This window comes from Heterodontus francisci, chromosome 30 (assembly GCF_036365525.1).
Source record: "Heterodontus francisci isolate sHetFra1 chromosome 30, sHetFra1.hap1, whole genome shotgun sequence".
Classification (NCBI taxonomy): domain Eukaryota; kingdom Metazoa; phylum Chordata; class Chondrichthyes; order Heterodontiformes; family Heterodontidae; genus Heterodontus; species Heterodontus francisci.
The window spans coordinates 8,815,242-8,838,225 of record NC_090400.1 but is presented as its reverse complement, the minus strand read 5'-3'; the positions used below and the strand labels follow the sequence as shown (position 1 = coordinate 8,838,225).

At 41.8% G+C, this 22,984-nt stretch overlaps 1 protein-coding gene across 1 annotated transcript in view; it reads left to right on the top strand.

The window, feature by feature from the left end:
* ankfy1 (ankyrin repeat and FYVE domain containing 1) overlaps positions 1-22,984 on the top strand; it is a 110,115-nt gene that overhangs the window by 80,095 nt on the left and 7,036 nt on the right. The window contains exons 19-24 of the mRNA XM_068010069.1: positions 6,124-6,300; positions 8,779-8,926; positions 11,205-11,295; positions 11,866-11,990; positions 13,578-13,724; positions 15,196-15,286. Of these exons, the coding sequence (XP_067866170.1) occupies positions 6,124-6,300; positions 8,779-8,926; positions 11,205-11,295; positions 11,866-11,990; positions 13,578-13,724; positions 15,196-15,286 (779 nt within the window). The remainder of the gene's footprint in view (positions 1-6,123; positions 6,301-8,778; positions 8,927-11,204; positions 11,296-11,865; positions 11,991-13,577; positions 13,725-15,195; positions 15,287-22,984) is intronic.

Here is a 22,984-nt window from a genome sequence, read left to right as displayed (position 1 = left end):
GCTAATGCTCTGGGGACATGGGTTCGAGTCCCACCATGGCAGATGGCGAAATTTGAATTCAATTAATCTGGAATTAAAAGCTAGTCTAATGGTGACCAGGAAACCACTGTTGATTGTTGTAAAAACTCATCTGGTTCACTAATGTGCTTCAGGGAAGGAAATCTACCGTCCTTACCTGATCTTCTCTACATGTGACTCCAGAGCCACAGCAATGTGATTGACTATTAACTTAACCTAACAAGCCGCTCAGTTGTAAAATGCTACAAAGTAAGAAAAGGAATGAAACTGGACGCACCACCCGGCATCGACAACAGCAAGCCCAGTCCTGTCGACCCTTCAAAATCCTCTTAACTAACATCTGGAAGCTTGTTGCGAAATTGGGAGAGCTGTCCCACAGACTGGTCAAGCAACAGCTTGACATAGTCATGCTCACGGGATCATACCTTACAGACACTGCCATCACCATCCCTGGGAATGTCCTGTCCTACTGGCAGGACAGAGCCACCAGAGGTGGCGGCACAGTCGGGAGGAAGTTGCCCTGGGAGTCCTCAACATTGACTCCGGACCCCATAAAGTCTTGTGGCATCAGGTCAAACATAGGCAAGAAAACTTCCTGCTGATTACCACCTACTGCTCCCTTCGGCTGTTGAATCAGTGCTTCTCCATGTTGAACACCAATTGGAAGAAGCACAAAGGGTAGTAAGGGCACAGAATGTACTTCAATATCCATCACCAAGAGTAGCACCACTGCTGATCGAGCTGACTGAATCCTAAAGGACATAGCTGCTAGACTGGGTCTGTGGCAGGTGGTGAGGGAACCAACAAGAGGGGAAAAATATACTTGACCTTGTCCTCACCAATCTGCCTGTCGCAGATTCATCTGTCCATGACCGTATTGGTAGGAGTGACCACTGCATAGTCCTTGTGGAGGCGAAGTCCCATCTTCACATTGAGGGTACCCTCCATCGTGTTGTGTGGTACGACCGTGGTCCTAAGTGGGATAGATTTCGAACAGATTTAGCAGCTCAAAACTAGGCATCCATGAGGCGCTGTGGACCGTCAGCAGCAGAATTGTATTCAACCACAATCTGTAACCTCATGGCCCGGCATATCCACTACTCAACCATTACCATCAAGGCAGGGGATCAACCCTGGCTCAATGAAGAGTGCAGGAGAGCATGCCAGGAGCAGCACCAGGGTTCCTCAAAATGAGGTGTCAGCCTGATGAAGCTACAACACAAGATTACTTGCATGCCAAACAGTGGAAGCAACATGCAATAGACAGAGCTAAGCGATTCCACAACCAAAGGATCAGATCTAAGCTCTGCAGTCCTGCCGCATCCAGTCGTGAATGGTGGTGGACAATTAAACAATTAACAGGAGGAGGTAGTTCCACAAATATCCCATCGTCAATGATGGGGGAGCCCAGCAAATCAGTGCGAAAGATCAGGCTGGAACATTTGCATCCATCTTCATCCAGAAGTGCTGAGTGGATGATTCACGTCAGCCTCCTCCCGAGGTCCCCAGCATCACAGATGCCAGTCTTCAGCCAATCCGATTCACTCCACATGATATCAAGAAATGGCTGAAGGCACTGAATACTGTAACGGATATGGGCCCCAACAACATTCCAGCAATAGTACTTGTGTTCCAGAACATGCCGTGCCCCTAGCCAAGCTGTTCCAGTACACCTACAACACTGGCATCTACCCAGCAATGTGGAAAATTACCCAAGTATGTCCTGTACACAAAAAGCAGGACAAATCCAACCCAGACAATTACCACCCCATCAGTCTACTCTCAATCATCAGTAAAGTGATGGAAGAGGTCATCGACAGGGTTATCAAGCGGCACTTGCTCGCTGGCACTCAGTTCGGGTTTCGCAAAGGCCACTCAGCTCCTTACAGCCTTGGTTCAAACATGGACAAAAGAGCTGAATTCCATAGGTGAGGTGAGAGTGACTGCCCGTGACATCAAGGCAGCTTTTGACCGAGTATGACATCAACGAGCCCTAGCAAAACTGGAGTCAATGGGAATCGGGGAAAACTCTCCGCTAGTTGGAGTCACATTTAGTCTAAAGGTAGATGGTTGTGGTCGTTGGATGCCAATCATCTCAGTCCCAGGATATCACTGTAGGAGTTCCTCGGGAGAGTGTCCTAGGCCCAATCGTCTTCAGCTGCTTCATCAATGATCTTCAGTCATAGGTCAGAAGTGGGGATGTTCGCTGATGATTGCACAATGTTCCCCATTCGCAATTCCTCGGATAATTAAGCAGCCCGTGTCCAGATGCAGCAAGACCAGGACAACATCCAGGCTTGGGCTGATAAGTGGTAAGTAATATAAGTGCCAAGCAATGACGATCTCAAACAAGAGAGAATCTAACCATTTCCCTTTGACATTCAATGGCATTACCATCGCTGAATCCCCCGCTATCAACATTCTGGGGGGGGTTACCATTGATCAGAAACTGAACTGGAGTAGCCACATAAATACTGTGGCTACAAGAACAGGTCTGAGGCTGGGAATCCTTCAGCGAGTAATTCACCTCCTGACTCCCAAAGCCTGTCCACCATCTACAAGGCACAAGTCAGGAGTGTGATGGAATACCCTCCACTTGCCTGGATGAGTGTGGCTCCAACAACAGTTAAGATCAAAACCATCCAGGACAAAGCAGCTCGCTCGATTGGCACCACATCCACAAACTTCAGCATTCACTCTCTTAACTGATGCACGGTGGCAGCAGTGTGTACCATCTACAAGATGCACTGCAGCAACTCGCCAAAGTTCCTTTGACAGCACCTTCCAAACCTGCAACCTCTACCACCCAGAAGGACAAGGGCAGCAGATGCATGGGAACACCAACACCTACAAGTTCCCCTCCGAGCCACATACCATCCTGTTTTGGAATTATATCGCCGTTTCATCAGGGTCAGAATCCTGGAACTCCCTTCCTAACAGCACTGTGGGTGTACATACACCCCAAGGACTGCAGCGGTTCAAGAAGGATGCTCAGCACCACCTCCTCGAGGGCAATTAGGGATGGGCAATAAATGCTGGTCCTAGCCAGCGATGCCCTCATGCCATGAGTGAATTAAAAAAAAAAAGTGGTTCAGGCTCTGTGCAAACAAGTCTACTGCATGAAAAGAGCCCTTAAATGTGCCATGGCTTGCTGCTGAATTTGGTAGTCTGAAGAATTGGTGCAGTGGAGGATTGCATTTGAAGTTACCTTAACTTGTTGAATAAAAAGAATAAGCATCCATCTACAAAATTGAGAGTTTACCAAAATGACCAATTTTCATCCTTAAGTATATGGAACAAAAAAGTGTTAACTAAAATGGGTGCTTGCAGAGACATTGACAAATGCATTTAAACAAAACTGAGTCATATTTTAAATAATCTTTGTGCTAAGTACAGTGGTGTATTGTATCTATGGAGGGCCTTTAGTAAGTAATGTAACCTGTTCCTCAAGGCTTAGTGAAATGAGAGATTTGGTGTAAATTTTAAATACCACTTCCTGGCATTCAGTCATATTTGTTACTGGGTCTAGTAATGGAGAATGAGCAGGTAAGAGAAGTAAAAGTGGGGGAACATATAGGCAATAGTGGCTGTAATATTATACAGTTTAAAATAATTGAGGAGGACATAAACATTATAAACGCCAGGGTAATAGATTAGGGAAAGACCAAATTTGAGGAGCTGAGATTAGAACTTGGGAAAATAAAGCAAATAATGATGTAGAACAACAATGTCAAAATATTTTGTTCAACAGAATCCAGGAAAAAATATATTCCACCAAAAAAAACAAACTGAAGTTTGATAGGCTGTGGATGAATAAGGACGAGGGAAAAATTGAGGACATTCACACGGACAGCAGGGGAGAGCGTGACCAGGGAGAATATGAAGATATTAGAGAAGTCAAAAAAGGATGACAAAGAGGAACAGTGAAATTACATTTTCAAGGACTATCAAACAAAATACTAAAATATTCTACAGGCAAGAAGAAAATCAGGATGGGAATAGGACCACTAAGGGATAGACAGGATAAAGTCACAGGCAGTGATAGCAAAATGGCATAAAAAATTATTTTGCATCATTATTTACCAAGGAGATAGATCAGGTGGATAATAGAATGAGATTAGAAGTGATATAAACTGCATTTTAAAATGGAGAAATATCAAAAAAACTGATGCAACTCTAAGGATAAAACTCCTGATCTGGATGGATTGCATCAGTGCAGTTTAAAAGAATCTTGAGGAGAGCCAGTAAAATCACTATTGCACATTTCATAATTTGTTATAGTGCCAGAGAATGGGTGGATAGCTAACGTTATAACTATATTTAAAAAGGGGAACATGTCCAGGGAGCTATTGACCAGTCAGATTAACATCGAATGTCGGAAAAATAATGGAATCCCTACTGAAGAATTAAAAATCTGGAAACCCAAAATATACTGAGTAGTCAGCATGGATTTCAAAAGGGGGAAGTCTTGCTTGACCAACTTTATTGAATTCTTGAAGAGGTAAGAGAGAGTAGACAAGGGTAATGCAGCAGATATAATTTATCTAGATTTCCAACAGGCTTTCAATAAGGAACCACATAATAGATTGATGAATAAGGGCAAAATGTTGAGTCGGGGACAAGTAGCAGAATGGATAGCTATTTGGCTCCAAGACATAGCCAGAGAGTAGGAGTAAAGGGTCGCTATTCAGAGCAGCAGAAGGTGGAAAGAGGGTTCCTACAAGGATTAGTGCTGGGACCACTGTTCACAATTTATAAAACAATTTAGACTTTGAAATCAAAATGGTATCTAAATTTGTGGATAATGTCAAATTGGGGGGCAGGGGATAGTCAATACTGAGGAGGGCTGTACCAAATTACAAGATCGTAATTTTGTAGGCTGGGCATATAATTAACAAATGAGTTTTAACACGTGAGCTGTTAAATTTTTGTAAGAGATAAGGAGATCACTTATTGGAAAATAAGAATCTAACTGGGATGCAGAAGCAATGAAAGATCTGGGAGTACAAATACAAAAATCACAAGTCAGCAACTGGGGTAATGAGGCCATTTTAAAAAACACAAGCACTAGGGTGGCGCAGTGGTTAGCACCGCAGCCTCACAGCTCCAGGGACCCGGGTTCGATTCTGGGTACTGCCTGTGTGGAGTTTGCAAGTTCTCCCTGTGTCTGCGTGGGTTTTCTCCGGGTGCTCCGGTTTCCTCCCACAAGCCAAAAGACTTGCAGGTTGATAGGTAAATTGGCCATTATAAATTGTCACTAGTATAGGTAGGTGGCAGGGAAATATAGGGACAGGTGGGGATGTTTGGTAGGAATATGGGATTAGTGTAGGATTAGTATAAATGGGTGGTTGATGTTCGGCACAGACTCGGTGGGCCGAAGGGCCTGTTTCAGTGCTGTATCTCTAATCTAATCTAATCTAAAAAATCTAGGGTTTATTTCTAAGGGTATAGAATTGAAAATTAGAGCAGTTATGCTAAACTTCTGTCGAACCTTAATTAGACCACACTTGGCGTATTGTCTTCAATTCTGGTCGCCATATTAAAAATAGAGGGACTGGAGAGGGTACAATAAAATTATACGGATGATGCCTATCTGGAAAGGATGAACAGGCTGGGTCTTTTTTTTTCTCTTGAAGTGAAGGCTGAAGGTAACAATAGAGGCCTTTTAAAAATGAAAGGTTTTGATGGAGTAATTCTACTTGTGGGGAAGAGCAAAGCTAGATGCCATCAGTGGAAGATAGTCACCAAGAAATCAACTAGGAAATTCAGAAGAAACGTCTTTACTCGGCATTGAGATTGTTGAACTCGCTACTACTGGGAGTGGTTGAGCATATAGTATAGATGCATTTAAGGGGAAACTTGAGGGAGAAAGGAATAGAGGGTTATGCTGATAGATGAGCAAGGAAGGGAGGAGGCTCGAGAGGTTGGGCCAAATGGCCTATTTCTGTGGTGTATATTCTGTGTCATCTTCTGATTAAAGATGAACTCTCTCTTGTTTCTGATGTCAAACAACTAGTACACAAAATGATAGCATGAAGGTGTGATGTGCAGTGAATTATTTATGGTTAATCTTCCTCACTTTTTTTTTAAATACATTGTCCTCAGGTTGATAACAAAGGGAGAAACTTTCTTCATATTGCAGTACAGAACTCTGATATCGAGAGTGTTCTTTTCCTGATTAGCGTGCAGGCGAATGTGAACTCACGAGTGCAGGATGCATCAAAGCTTACACCTTTGCACCTGGCTGTGCAAGCAGGCTCTGAAATAATAGTCCGGAATCTGGTAAGGACAAGGGGATTGTGCGCTCAGTGAGGTTTACTGAATTGCTATTACCTGTCCCTATAGTATTCTAACTCGATCTTGTTTTATTATTGTTTTGAATAAACTTTGCAGCATCTTGGCGAAGTTTGAGACTTTGTTACTGACCCATGGGGCTTGAACATTCTTGACCCCATCCATTTGAGGAGCAAAGTTGGTGCTGGAACACCTTTTTAGTTTGAAGATTTCCTACAGCTGTTTAGTTCTGCTATATTGCTTCACGCAGTATTCCACAAGTGGAGACTGAAATGGGTTGAGGGAGAATACTGCATATGCTTGTGTAAAAGTTTAATTTTTGAGGCTAAAATTTAGGAGACAGACATATTGCCTCTTGGAAATTTCTGTTTGGGGGATGGTTTTCCTTTTTTAAAATCACCATTGGCTTTAGCTTTGTCCTGTTGGGCATTCAAGAAAGTATAACAGTGAATCTAGTCTTCTCTTGGCTGGTTGTCTTAATTAATACTGTTTTTTTTTTCCTCCAATTTTGTTCACCATTTGATTTTCTGGCACATCAAAATTCATGAGAGTTTCATCCATGTTGCCAATGCAAGTCAAACTATAGACCTTATTCTCTGTGTATAAATTGGTGGAATTCCGTGATCTTGTCAAGTTCAGCTGGTAGCTGCTGTGAAATCTTAGTCTTTTGGCGAAGTACAAAATTGTGTCTCTGCATGTACCTGGTACACCATCCAGCACTGGCCTTGAAATCTGCTATGCCACCTTTCTTTGCTTCTTTCAGGGTGTAGAGTCTGACGGATGCGCGGGAAACTATGTATTCATTCTGGCAACGTTCACTGACCGATTCTGCAACTTTATCATCTAATTGTGGCCACTTGCTGGGCTTTCCCCTCTTGACATTTTTATTCTTTGGCATCTTCACGAGCTGTGTGGAAAGCTTTCTCCAATCTGTGACACTTTTGCATTCTCTTGCTGCTGCACAATTATTTACCACTTCCTCACATGCAATGGCCTTTAGTTTAAACTGCGCTGTTATTTCTTGGCGCCATATTGAAAAAATGCAGGGGGTCCTAGCTGAATGTTTGGGTATTTACACTAGTATGTGATTAGAATGTTCTGTCTGCGCTCTGAAAGTTAAGGTTGACGTTTACACGAGACAAAGGAAAAATTGAAGATTTTTTGACCTAAAGTCATGGATCGACTTTTACATGAGTATATGTTAATAAAGGCATTGATCATTGTAAATATTCAATGATCCCAAAAGTAAGATTCCTCCCGACGATCAGCTTTGAGAGGTTTCCACTCTGCACTTCATCTTTCCCTTCTGTGCCCAGCAACACACTAGGCAGCCCAATTCTTCCAATGCTTTAGATCCAGCCAATTATACTCTGTTTCAGTAATGAATTCCTTGTTTACATGATGAGGTCATTGACCAGACTTGACTCAACTCCCAATCAGGAGAACCAATTATATGCGTTGGAGGGGGAGGTTCCTAGTTAATACTGAGAAAAAATACAAGATGTTACTAAACTTCCACAATGGGTATGTAAATGGTAAATGAGGTTCAAAGTAGATAAATGTGAAATGGTGCATTTTGGCAGGAATAAGGCAGCCACATATTTTTAAAAAATCAGTCCAAATGGGGTAGAGGATCTAAGGGTACAGATACTCAAATCATTGAAAGCATCGCAGGTTAACAAAACCATAAAAGTGCAAATGAAGCACTGGGGTTCACTTCTAGAGGAATTGAGTTGAAAAGTAATGGAAGTTACAGTAAACTTTCATAAACCTTGGTTAGACTACGCTTGACTCTGCACAGTTCTAACACATTTCTTGTATTAAGTCCCACTAATACAAACTTAAATGGCCCTTTTGATTTGGTATTGCATATGAATGCAAACTGTAGATTGAAAAATTATTTCAAACTGTAAATCTGTTGCCAGCTTCAAGACCTTGTATCCCTTGTACCCTGATAAACACTGTGGTGTTTGTTTAGCAGCTGAAAATAATTGAGCTTTCTCAAATTCCTATTAGTGATGGTTTGCAAACATTCTGCATAACACTCGGGCAGGAAAACCAGTCTCCATGAACCCATTTCTCGCTCCCCTTCCTCTCCTATCCCTGTCAGTAATTTGCAAATTGTAAGCATAAACCTGTATTCTGCCATTCACTGTGCTGCAACTCAACTTTGTGTTTTCTAACACATTGCACTACTGAGAAAAGTGGTGACTTTGTGTAACACTTGAACAACTTCTGCTATGTGGAACCGGATCCTGAATAACAGTCCCCCAATGTCGTGGGCAATGTTGGGAATCGCTGCAAAGCATTTATTCTTCAATTGAATGTCTTTGCGGTTGGACCTGAGTAGTCTGTGCATATGATTTTGTTTTTTGCTTTTTCCTACTGTTGCTAAGTTAAAGTGGAGTCAGATTTTGATAGTCACTTGTGTCTGTCTTATTCCAGTGAATTTTTCCTGTGTTCCAGCTACTTGCAGGAGCCAAAGTGAATGAGCTGACGAAACACCGTCAGACTGCTCTCCATCTGGCAGCTCAGCAGGACCTACCAACTATCTGTTCTGTGCTCCTGGAGAACGGTGTGGAATTTGCTGCTGTCGATGAGAATGGGAACAATGGTAGGAGACTTTGCAAGAAATTACTTTAAACAGGCACAGTTGTGAACTCATTCTTGCACCTTTTCTAAATTACTTTCTCAACTCTAACTATAGAAACAGCAACTTGCATTTATATAATGCCTTTAATATAATGAAATGTCCAAAGGCACTTCACGGGAGCGTTATCAATTGAATTTGACACCAAACCAGAAAAGGACATATATTAGGACAGTTGGCCAAAGCTTGGTTGAAGAGGTAGGTTTTAAGGAGCATCTTAAAGGAGGAAAGAGAAGTTTAGGTACGGAATTCCAGAGCTTAGGACCTAGACAGCTGAAGGCACAACTGCAAATTATGGAGCAAAAGAAATCTGGGATACAGGAGGGCAGAATTGAAGGCAAAGGAAGAATGTGTTTTGTGTTATGGCTGTCACGCTAACACAAATATTTGTACAATTATCTTATTAATCAGGCTCGCTTCCGGGTTCTCTGTTTTGGGTAATATTGCTTTATTTTTCTATTTAAACCCCCTACCTCTCTTAGATATGTTTTAAAGTGTACTTGCAACTAAATGTTGGTTCAGTTTTTGCTAAAAATACTGAGATCGCAAGAAGCAAGCAATGTTAACGTTTGAGTAAAATTCAAATGACTATTGGGAACAGTTGCAATGGGAAGAGCAGAAATTTGGCTATCGACTCAAGATGATGCAGCAAATAAATAGTGAAAAGAATGGAGTGTGGCAATAGCCACACAGGAGAAACAGGATGGGTTGAGACGGTGGGAAATTGGACATCATTCGGTCTTGCTGGTGTGGTGGGGTGGGGGGGGGTGGGATATGCATTTAACTTGTGAGATCCTGATAGAATGTTACATGTGTGATTCTCAGGAGGTGGCCAATTGGAAGCACTTCCTGTGGACCTGCATTGCTTTACTGTAGGCGTTAAGTAAGGTGTCATAATTGGTTATTGGAAGTGGTGAAGGATCTGTATTGCAACGAATGGCGCAGGTAAATGATAGGAGCAGCAGGGGCATGTAAATTGTTGATTTGCGTAACCTGGAAAGTTGACAGCAGGTCTTGAACTAGATTGTGATTGCGTAAATAATTGGCCTCAGTCAGAGGTCAGATCTGGTGCTGTGTTTCTTTCTTTTGGGCCTCCTTATCTCGAGAGACAGCAGGTCTTGAACTAGATTGTGATTGCGTAAATAATTGGCCTCAGTCAGAGGTCAGATCTGGTGCTGTGTACAGAGTGGATAAAGAGCATTCAAGTATTGAGCTACTAGATCTGTAGGAGAAAAGATTAGAGATGGTGGTAGTATTGGTGGAGAACTGCAGAGGTGTGCAATTAATGAAGAGCTGTATGTTGAGTCTGAGGTTGGTGTCAGATTAGTGGGGATGTTGATGGGACGATTGAGGTTGGTAACATGCAGGATTGAATGTAGCAGCAAGAGTGTTGGGTGGATTGCTGGCCATCACCTGAAAGGGTCAGAACTGGAACTCCTGGCTCATTGCTCACTGATAGTTCATACCCCTGTCTCCCAAGGTTGAGTATCAGTGGACCCAAACCACAATGTTTCCTGGCAACAGCTGACCTGAATTAGGAGTATATACAGAGTCTGAACCAAAGGTTTGTAACACTTTGTATATTATCATCCTTAATTTAATATTCAACCAGGTTCACTGCACAGTGACCTTTTGATTCAAGGTGAACAAACTTTAAACGTAATCACATTTTTGGGGTTGGTGGAGCGCTGAGGAGGGGCCAATGTTCTTGTCAGAATGAGCATCAGTGTGGGGAATGGAATACTTTCTCAAAGACCGAGTGTCAAAGTGCCGAGGAAAGCTCCCTTCACTGTAGACCAATACGGTAGTTTAACTTAGTCCCAGGATTCTATTTTATTTTTGTCCTCCCCTTCCAGTTTATTTTTTCAAAAAATGATTGCTGGTAACTTGAAGGAAGCTGATTTGAAGTTACTGAACTTGGTATAGGGAAGCTAGAGCACTTTGGATAATTTGTGTGGATCTGCTGCTGTCCAACTTTGTGATGCTGTCAGGTCAGGCTCGGTATTCCATTTGTCTTTCAGCTGTTGGATGTGCTTTAAAGCCAGTCAGATTGGATAAGCAGTTGCTTTATGAAAACAGTCATGACGATGCACTCAAAGGAAAAAGACCAAACTGAGGTTCCGAGTACAGGGCGAGTTTCACAAATAAGCTATCACATAAGCTGAGTTGCTTTTTAGTTTTGATGCGTCTGTCCTTTCTGCCATCTGAATTGTTCCATTAATCTTTTACTGTTGTTTTTCAGCCCTTCACCTGGCAGTCATGCACGGACGCCTCAATGTAGTGCGTGTCCTCTTAACCGAATGTAGTGTTGATGCTGAAGTCTTCAATCTGAGGTATGATCAGTTAATGGGGAGGGAAGAATTAACACTCTGGTCTCTGCCCATTTAATTGACCACTAATTCCAGCAAGGCTATAAATCAGATTTGACTTTTGTCATTTTGTTTACCTCATGTGCATATCATTTTTAGAACCTTTTAAAAGTCATCTGGCAGTGATGAATATTTTGTTAATGGACTGGATTAGGAACTTGCGGAAGCCTTGCTGTAAATAATTGCACTAGAGCATTTCATGGTAAGAGTAGATTGGTCTGAAAATAACTTGTTCAGTGTCTAGGTGTATAAAATACCTGTATTCTCATTGGACCATGACTATGGGGCCTGAAATATGACCAGGGATTGAAATGAAGACAAGAACTTTGAAATTACTGTAAGCATTAATAGTGAACATGTTTCCATTTTAACCAAGAAGTTAATCCACTTACATAGCAGACAGAGGAATGGTATGGAAAATCATTAGCTTAATCGTATTGCCAGCAATAAATTCTAACCTAAAAGCTCTTTGCTTCTATACCTACACTGAATTATGCTGATCACTATTTATATTATTGTTTTTACTGTTCACAGGGGGCAATCACCTATGCATGTCTTGGGACATTATGGGAAGGAAAATGCAGCAACCATCTTTGAGCTGTTCTTGGAATGTATGTCTGACTACCCGTTAGATAAGCCAGATTCTGAAGGGAACACAGGTAGATGTTCAGCTCCTTGGAAAAGTAACTGATGAGTCGAACTATTTTATGTAATTAGTGGTTCCTGTATTCCATTCTGAGTCTATAGTAATTGCTACCTGAAATACATAGTCAATTGAAGGCATCTCTGATTTTATTTTTAAATTTTCTTAAATTGCTGATTAATGAGTTATGCTGGCTGGTCTCACTCATTTAAAATTTTAAGCCAATTCATGGACCTGGAACAAGTTCACACTGGACTTCTGGTGGGAAGCCATTGGTGAGGTGGAAATCACTGCTCAGTTCTTTTATTGCAGTCAGTGGCAGCATATGCACACTGCATGCCTGTTCAATGACCCAGCAGCTAGATGAGTTGTCTTATAATGTGTACAGATCAGCTGTTAAAACAAACAGCACCGGGAGATCAATGGAGAAAAAGGATAGAGTTTGGAAAAATCACTTAACCACAGTAGCAAATTGCTTTTATATAGAGCATTTAATGACAGAACATACTGGGAGTTTGATGAATTCAATATTTGTGGAAAACCAGAATGTGAATGAGGCCCATCCAGTGATTTCAGTGCCTCAGGTGCCCGATTTCAGAGAGAATATCTCCATTCCTTGTTATATAAATAGCCTGTGCATGTCTCAATGACAGGTTCATCTCTCCCACCCCATGTCCAGCATCCTCTGCACTTTATTCATTTATGGTTAGTTATTGTGGTTGTGCTGCATGTTTGTTTTTAGTTTAGTTTAGTTTAGAGATACAGCACTGAAACAGGCCCTTCGGCCCACCGAGTCTGTGCCGACCATCAACCACCAATTTATACTAATCCTACACGAATCCCATATTCCAATAACATCCCCACCGGTCCCTATATATTTCCCTACCACCTACCTGTACTAGGGGCAATTTATAATGGCCAATTAACCTACCAACCTGCAAGTCTTTGGCATGTGGGAGGAAACCGGAGCACCCGGAGGAAACCCACGCAGACACAGGGAGAACTTGCAAACTCCGCACAGGCAGTACCCAGAATCGAACCCGGGTCCCTGGAGCTGTGAGGCTGCAGTGCTAACCACTGCGCCACTGTGCCGCTATGCAGTTTCTTTTCTTTGACAGCAGCTAGATAGACATACAAAATTGCTGGGTAGAGTTAGACTTTTGAAATGTATCTTATTTTTGAATTTATTTTTAATGACCCCTTATTGCTGTTTGTTGATCAACATTTGAAGAACTGACTGCCATCTTTACTGGTTGATGCCCTGTTTCCCTGATACCTGATGCTCCACATTGACTGCTGCCTGCAAAATAGTGAGTCACCTCTCCTAATGGCTCCAGGTCCATTTTTGTCTGATTACACCATATAAATTGAAGTTGTTTAATGGAGTTGAGGTACAGATCAACCCTGAATGGTGGACCAGGCTTGAGAGGCTGAATCGAACCTTTGGCATTTCCATTCTTTGGGAAAATGTGCTTGTCCCCCTCCTGCTTTAAAACTTGAGATAAAACCAGATGTTTGAATTGGAAATAGAAATTGCACCTCTCAGTTCGTGTAGATGTTTTCAGTATTTCTGGTTTAACCTGTGGCCTGTTTTTCCTGGCAGTCCTGCTGTTGGCTTACATGAAGGGAAATGCCAACCTGTGTCGAGCCATTGTACGATCTGGGGCCCGTCTGGGAGTCAACAACAACCAGGGGACCAATATATTTAATTATCAAGTGGCCACGAAGCAGCTGCTCTTCCGGCTTCTAGGTAATGTCTTAAATCAATGCAACTACATGCCTGATTTCAGTCATCTGATTCTTTTTCCAGCCCACCTCTGTGTGTCCCGTAAGTCAGTGTAACACCTGCACCAGCTGAAATCTTATTTCTGCTCCAAAGTAAGAGCAGTGACCTCATCTGACCATTTTTTTTACATCCTAAAGTAAAATATAGCATTTTAGTGATTAGACTTAATTTTGGTTTTTACAGCTGCATTATTCCAAATATATTTCTTTTTTGGGGTGACAGGGCATTGGTCTGCAGATTAGGTGACTTATTGATACTTTCTCTGAACCTGAATAACTAATATTCAGCTGTTTGACCACTGGGGGCATCATAGTTAAATTTGATCCTCTGCTCACCACTGTCCTTGCACCCTTCTAGTCAGGGTGATAGTGAAATCCCTGCATGATTATTCCCCCCTCCTCTTCACTCCCACCCTCCCAATCTTCAATCCAAGATGGCAGTAAAAGTAACCCGAATGCTTCCCTGGCTGAAATTAGCTAATTCTGCACAAACCAGGATCAAATCTGCAATCACCTAAAACACTCTGGTTCAATACCAGATCACTCTGGTTTCACTTTCAACATAAATAATAGACTTATTGGGACTGAGAGGGTTCTCCAGAGGTATCGGCAATAATTAACTCTACATTGCAAAAAAAAAAAAGCTACTGAAGTATATCTGCCTCCAGTCAGAGGTTGGGCAGTGGTCTCTTCAGTCCTGTTCTGTGCTCTGCTCCTAACTTAGTCACGCGTGCAGTAAATCTGTTTAGTGTAGAATTCTGCCCCAAAATGGCATTGATGATTGTACCCATTCCCACACCACTGACTGGGAAGGAAGTCAGTTGTGCTACTATATGGCGCGTATGTTGCATGTGGGACCTTGTTTTAAAGTTTTACCAATAGGTAAAATGGGTGCATTCTCCAATTTGGGTTCACTGTGCTCTTAAGCAAGATGCTGTCAATCTCCGTTGCCTGCACTATCCAATACTGGAAATTGGTTGACTACTCGGACTGTGTCCCATCCTTGCAAATTGTACCCTGAGCTCTTTCAATCCACCATTTTCTTTCTGTCTTTGGGCCTGGAGGCTCCACGTTACATTTAAATGACTTCCTGCTAGTCCTGTGTCGATGCTGCTCTTGCATCTGTCAGCAGTAAGTGTGTAACGGCAGTCTGTAATGACTTCCCCAACACTTTCTTTTCTTTCCCTATCATCCTATGGAAGGAGGCTGCGGGCTTCACTCTTCAATGCATCATTGCATTCTGAGATTCTCATATCGACTTACAAAGGGTGCTGAGATTAATTGTTTTATATTTTTGGGAAGAAACCTAGACCTATGTAACTGCTGTCTTCGATTTGCAAAATGTCTGATTGTCTAATAACTTCCAAAATCCTGTAAAAGGTAACCTGGGATGCCACCTAGTCCCTGCTGTGTTTCTGATTTTAATGTTGTTTCAGACATGCTGTCCAAGGAACCTCCGTGGTGCGAGGGCTCTAACTGCTTTGAGTGCATTTCCAAGTTTGGAGTCACTATGCGGAAACATCATTGGTAAGTTGCCTTTTGTGGCCTCCAGTATATCTTACTAGTGCAGATTGTGTTGAGAGTTTAGCAATATGCTCATTGAAACTGAGGCTGAAATTTTCTTTTTTAAAAAGAACCAACTTGCACAACATCCATTTTGAACAAAAGCAAAATCCTGCAGATGCTGGAATTCTGAAATAGAAACCGAAAATGCTGGAAGTACTCTGGTCTGGCAGCATCTGTGAAGTGTGTTTACGTTTCAGATCAATGACCTTTAATCAGAACTGACTGACCTGAGCCTGTACTGGCCTGTTGATGGTTCTATATTTATAACTTGATAGTTGTTGATTATCTTATTGGAGTTACACAAACCTGAAGTTAGAACACAAGAAATAGGAGCAGGAGTCGGCCATTCAGTCCTTGGAGCCTGCTCTGCTATTCAATGAGATCATGGCTGATCTACCTCAACACCATTTTCCTGCACTATTCCCCGTATACCTTGATGTTTTTAATATGTAGAAATCTATCGATCTCCGTCTTGAACATACTCAACGACTGAGCCTCCACAGCCCTCCGAGGCAGAGAATTCCAAAGATTCACCACCCTCTAAGTGAAGAAATTCCTCCTCAGCTCAGTCCTATATGGCCTGCCCCTCATTCTGAGGCTGTTCCCTGGTTCTAGACTCCCCAGCCAGGGGAAACTTCCTTTCTGCATCTAACCTTTCGAGCCCTGTAAGAATTTTATATGTATGAATGAGATCGCCTCTCATTCTTCTGAACTCCAAAGAATAAAGTCTCAGTCTATTTAATCTTTTCTCATCGGACACTCCCTCCATCCCAGGAATTAGTTTGGTGAACCTTCTTTGCACTCCCTCTATGGCAAGAGACTGTGGCATAGTGGCATATCTCTGCATTAGTACTCTAGATTCCCAGGCTAATTTCCTGGGCACGGTTCAAATCCCACCATGGCAGCTCATGGGATTTAAATTCAATTAATAAGTTTAATTAATTAACTAAAACTGGAATTGAAAGCTAGTCTCAGTCTCATACCACCATTACTATCATCGATTTGTTGTTAAAAACCCACCTGGTTCGCTAATGTCGTTTTAGGGAAGGAAATCAGCTGTCCTTACCTGGTCTGGCCTACATGTGACTCCAGACCCACAACAATGTGGTTGATTCTTAACTGCCCTCTGAAATGACCTAGCAAGCCACTCAATTGTCAAGGGCAATTAGGGATAGGCAACAAATGCTGGCCTTGCCAGTGATGCCCACATCCCATGAAAGAAAAAAAAAACAATCTTCCCTTGAGTAAGGAGACCAAAACCGTACACACTACTCCAGGTGCGGTCTCACCAAGGCACTATATATAATTGCAGTAAGACATCTTTGCTCCTATACTCACATTCTCTTGTAATAAAGGCCAATGTACCATTTGCCGCCTTAATTGCTTGCTGTACCTGTATGTTAGCTTTCAGTGACTCATGAACAAGGAAACCCAGCTCCAGCGACCCGGGTTCGGATCTGGGTACTGCCTGTGTGGAGTTTGTAAGTTCTCCCGGTTTCCTCCCACAGCCAAAGACTTGCAGGTTGATAAGTAAATTGGTCATTGTAAATTGCCCCTAGCGTAGGTAGGTGGTAGGAGAATTGAGGGGAGGTGGGGATGTGGTAGAGAATATGGGATTAATGTAGGATTAGTATAAATGGGTGGTTGATGGTAGGCACAGACTTGGTAGGCCGAAGGGCCTGTTTCAGTGCTATATCTCTCTGACTCTGACTCTAAGTCCCTTTGAAGTTCAACACTTCCCAGCCTCTTGCCATTTAAGAACTACATGATTTCTGTTTTTCCTACCAAAGTGGATAACCTCACATTTCTCCACATTTTATTCCATCTGCCAAATTTTTGCCCACTCACTTAGCCTCTCCAAATCCCCTTGAAGCCTCTTGCATCCTCCTCGCAACTCACACTTCCACCTAGTTTTGTCATCTGCAAACTTGGAAATATTACATTTAATCCCCACATCCAAATCATTGATATAGATTGTGAATAGCTGGGGCCCAAGCACTGATCCTTGCAGTACCCCACTAGTCACAGCCTGCCAACCTGAAACTGACCCATTCATTCCTACTGTTTTCTGTCCGTTAACCAGTTCTCAACCCCTGCCAGTATATCTCTTTTCCCCCCCCCACCGCCCCATTCCCATGTGCTCTAGTTTTGGTTACTAAACTCTTGTGTGGGACCTTATCAAAAGCTTTCTGAAAATCTAAATATACCACATCCACCAGCTCCCCCGATCTATTCTGCTCGTTACATCCTCAACAAAAAAAAATTCCAACTGGTTTGTTAATAATTTCCCTTTCATAAATCCATGTTGACTCTGCCCAATCCCTACCGTTCTTTGTGTCCTATTATCACATCCTTTATTATAGATTCTAGCATTTTCCCTATGACTGATAGACTAACAGATCTGTAGTTCCCCATTTTCTCTCTCCCTCCTTTCTTCAATAGTGAGGTTACAATTGCCACCTTCCAATCTGTGGGAACCATTCCAGAGTCTCTTTCAACACTCTGGGATGTAGATCAATCAGGTCCAGGGGATTTATCTACTAAAAGTCCCATTAATTTCTGTAGTACTCTTTTTTTTTTTTTACTAATATCTTGCAGTTCCTTGTTTCCACTAGTCCCTTGATTTTCCATTATTTCTTGGAGGCTTTTAGTATTTTCTTCCATGAAGACAGACACAAAGTATTTTAGTTTCTCTGTCATTTCCATATTCCCCATTATAAATTCTCCTGACTCCACTTGTAATGGGCCCACATTTGTTTTTCTAATCTTTTCTTTTTACATACCTATAGAAACTTTTACAGTCCGTTTTTATGTTTCTTGCTAGTTTACTCTCATATACTAATATCCCTTTCTTAATCATTTTCTTGGCCCTCCTTTGCAGAATTCTAAAATGCTCCCAAACCTCAGGCTTACTAAACTTCATACACCTTTTTCTTTTATTCTAATACAGTCCTTGATTTCTTTCATTCGCCACAGTTGGAACGCTTTCTTTGCTGGGTTGTTGTGCATTAAAGGAATGTATTTTTGTTTTAAACTATGTCTTAGCTCTTTAAATGTTAGCCGTTGCCTGTCTACTATCATACCTTTTAATGTAGTTTCGCAATCCACCATAGCCAATTTGCCCCTCATACCTTCATAGTTTCCTTTGCTTAGATTGAAGACCCTAGTTTCTGATTGAACTACATCACTTTCAAACTTGATGTAAAATTCTATCATATTATAGTCACTCTTTCCGAAAAAGGTTCCTTTACAACAAGATTATTAATTGGCCTTTTTTCATTGCACAATACTAAATCCAACATAACCCATTCCCTAGTTGGTTCCTCAACGCACTGCTCTAGCAAGCTGTCGTCTTGCATTCCAAAAATTCATTCTGCACAACATTAGTGGTTTTAAATTCCCCATCATTACTGTATTACCCTTGTTACATGCACCTCTAATTTCCTGATTTTATACTGTGATTTACATTACCACTGCTGTTTGGTGGCTGATAAACAACTCTCACCAATGTTTCCTGCCCCTTGCTGTTTCTTTGTTCCACCCAAAATGATTCTATGTCTTGACTTTAGAACTAAAGTCGCATAGTGGCGCAGTGGTTAGCACCGCAGCCTCACAGCTCCAGGGACCCGGGTTCAATTCTGGGTATTGCCTGTGTGGAGTTTGCAAGTTCTCCCTGTGTCTGTGTGGGTTTTCTCCGGGTGCTCCGGTTTCCTCCTCCAGCCAAAAGACTTGCAGGTTGGTAGGTAAATTGGCCATTATAAATTGTCCCTAGTATAGGTAGGTGGTAGGGAAATATAGGGACAGGTGGGGATGTGGTAGGAATATGGGATTAGTATAAATGGGTGGTTGATGGTCAGCACAGACTCGGTGGGCCGAAGGGCCTGTTTCAGTGCTGTATCTCTAAACTAAACAAGGTCATCTCTCACTCCAGCATAACTCGGGAAATTAGAGGTGCATGTAACAAGGATAATACATTCGTATTAATGTTGTGGAGGACGAATTCTTGGAATGTATGCAAGATCATTTTCTAGAGCAGTATGTTGAGGAACCAACTAAGGAATGGCCTATTTTAGATTAGTACCTCCTCCCACTCAATTTGTACCCTATCCATTATCTCTACCATTTCCGCTTCTACTGATATATTGCCAAATTACTTTTCTTTAGAAAACGGTGATACAAAATACTCATTATGTATTCTAGCCTTGCCCTGTGCCTCTAAGTATATATCACCCTCTTTGTCCCTAATAGGTCCTACTCCACCTCTTAATATCTGCTTATTATTTATATGCTGGTAGAAGATTTTTGGGTTCTCTTTTATGTTGACTGCTATTCTATTCTCACTTTCTCTCTGTCAGTTTTATTTTCCTCTTCACCTCCCCTCGCAACTTGATGTATTTGGCCTGGTTCTCACTTGAAGAATTCACCTGACATGCATCATACATCCTCATCTTTTTTTGTTTCATCATAATCTCTTATCTCCCTATCATCCAAGGAGCCCTGTTTTTGGTTCCCCTACCTTTTGCCCTTGTTGGAATGTACCCAGACTGTACCGGAAGCATTTCTTCTTTAAAGATAACCCATTGTTCTGTTACAGTTATTCCTCAGTCTTTGGTGCCATATTATCTTGGCTAGATCCCTTCTCAACATATTGAAATTAGTCCTCTTTTAATCTAGCCATTCTACCGATATTGTTCCTTGTTTTTCTGCATTACAAGTCAAAACCTTACGATATGATCACTCTTGCCCAAGTGCGCCCCCACAGCCACTTGGCCCACCTCATTTTCCAGCATCAGATCCAGCAATACCTCCTTTCTGGTTAGGCTGAGAAATTCATTGCACTCCTTAAGAACATATGAACATATGAGTTAGGAGCAGGAGTAGACCACTCGGCTGCTCAAACCTGCTCCGCCATTCAATAAGATCATGACTGATCTGATTGTAACCTCAACTCCACATTCCCGCTGACCCCCTTGCTTATCAAGAATCTATTTACCTCTGCCTTAAAAAATATTCAAAGACTCTGCTTCCACCGCCTTTTGAGGAAGAGTGTTCCAAAGACTCACGACCCTCAGAAATAAATCTCTCCTCATCTCATCTGGCTTAAATGGGCGACCCCTTATTTTTAAACAATGACCCCTAGTTCTAGATCCTGCCACAAGAGGAAACATCCTTTCCACATCCACCCTGTCAACACCCTTCAGAATCTTGTATGTTTCAATCAAGTCGCCTTTGAAACTCCAGCGGATACAAGCCTAACCTGTCCAACCTTTCCTCATAAGACAACCCGCCCATTCCAGGTATTAATCTAGTAAACCTCCTCTGAACTGCTTCCAACGCATTTACATCCTTCCTTAAATAAGGAAACCAATACCGTACACTACTCCAGATGTGGTCTCGCCAATGCCCTGTATAGCTGAAGCATATCCTTCCTACTTTTACATTCAATTCCCCTCGCAATAAATGATAACATTCTATTAGCTTTCCTAATTACTTGCTGTACCTGCATACTAACCTTTTGCAATTCATGAACTAGGACATCCAAGCTCTGCAATCTCTCACCATTTAGATAATTTTTATTATTCTTGCTGCCAAAATGGACAATTTCACATTTCCCAACATTATGTTCCATTTGCCAGATCTTTACCCAATCACTTAACCTATTTATATCCCTTTGTAGCCTCCTTATGTCCTCTTCACAACTTACATTCCTATCTATCTTTGTGTCATCAGCAAATTTAGCAACCATACCTTTGGTTTCTTCATACAAGTCATTTATATAAATTGTAAAAAGTTGTGGCACACCACTTGTTACATCTTGCCAACCAGAAAATTACCCATTTATGCCTGCTGTTTCCTGTTAGCTAGCCAATCTTCTATCCATGCCAGTATGTTACCCCTTACACAATGAGCTTTTATTTTCGGCAATAACCTTCGATATGGCATCTTATTGAGCGCATTCTGGAAATCTAAGTACAGTACATCCACCGGTTCCCCTTTATCCAAAGTATGTTACTTCAGAGAACTCCAATAAATTGGTTAAACATGATTTCCCTTTCACAAAACCATGTTGACCCTGCCTGATTACCTTGAATTTTTCTAAGTGCCCTGCTACAATGTCTTTAATAATAGCTTCTAACATTTTTCCTCTGACATGTTAAGCTAACTGGCCTGTAGTTTCCTGCTTTCTGTCTCCCTTCCTTTTTGAATAAAGGAGTTACATTGACTATTTTCCAGTCTAACGGAACCTTCCCCGAATCTGGGGAATTTTGGAAAATTAAAACCAACGCATCAACTATCCCATTCGCCACTTCTTTTAACGCCCTAGGATGAAGTCCATTCGGACCCGGGAACTTGTCAGCCCGCAGCTCCAACAATTTGCTCAGTACTACTTCCCTGGTGATTTGAGTTCTTCCCTCCCTTCCATTTCCTGATTTACAGCTATTTCTGGGAGGTTACTTGTATCCTCAATGGTGAAGACAGATGCAAAATACCTGTTCAATTCATCTGCCATCTCCTTATTTTCCCTTATTAATTCCCCAGACTCACTTTCTATTGGACCAACGCTCACTTTAACTCTTTTTTTAAAAAATATTTATAGGAACTTTTACTATCTGACTTTATATTTCTCGCCAGCTTCTTTCGTACTTTAAACTTTTTCTTCCTTATTAATCTTTTAGTCGTTCTTTACTTTTTGTATTCTGTCCGATCTTCTGACCTGCCACCCATTTTGGTGCAATTATATGCTTTTTCTTTAAGTTTGATACTATCGTTAACTTTTTAAATTGACTATGGATGGCAGGTCCTTTCCTTGGAATTTTTCTTTCTCGTTGGAATATTTCTATTCTTACCCTTTTACTCTAACATTATCCCAATTGATATTTGGGTAATTAAAGTCCCCCACTATCACCACTCTATAATTTTTTTTATTTATTTTTTATTTAGAGATACAGCACTGAAACAGGCCCTTCGGCCCACCGAATCTGTGCCGACCATCAACCACCCATTTATACTAATCCTACACTAATTCCATATTCCTACCACATCCCCACCTGTCCCTATATTCCCCTACCACCTACCTATACTAGGGGCAATTTATAATGGCCAATTTACCCATCAACCTGCAAGTCTTTGGTGGGAGGAAACCGGAGTACCCAGCAAAAACCCACGCAGACACGGGGAGAACTTGCAAACTCCACACAGGCAGTACCCAGAATTGAACCCGGGTCGCTGGAGCTGTGAGGCTGCGGTGCTAGCCACTGTGCCGCCCAAATTCTTGCACATCTGTGATTTCCCTGCAGATTTGCTCCTCTAATACTCATAATTTGGAGGCCTATAGAATACCCCTAGTAGTGTAATCATCCCCTTTCTTTCTCAACTCTAACCAAATAGATTTTGTCCTTGCCCTCTCAGGGACATCCCCTTCTTTCCAATACTACAATGTCTTCCCTAATCAGTACTGCTACCCAACCTCCCTTTTTCCTTCTCTCTTTTCTGAACACTTTATATCCTTGTATATTAAGTGCCCAGTCCTCGCAGGTTTTTAGCCACATTTCCAACATTGCCACTACATTCTATTCTCATACTACTATTTTGTGCTTGTAGCTCAACAACCTTATTCATCTCACCTTTGTGCATTTACATACATGCAATGTAATCCTG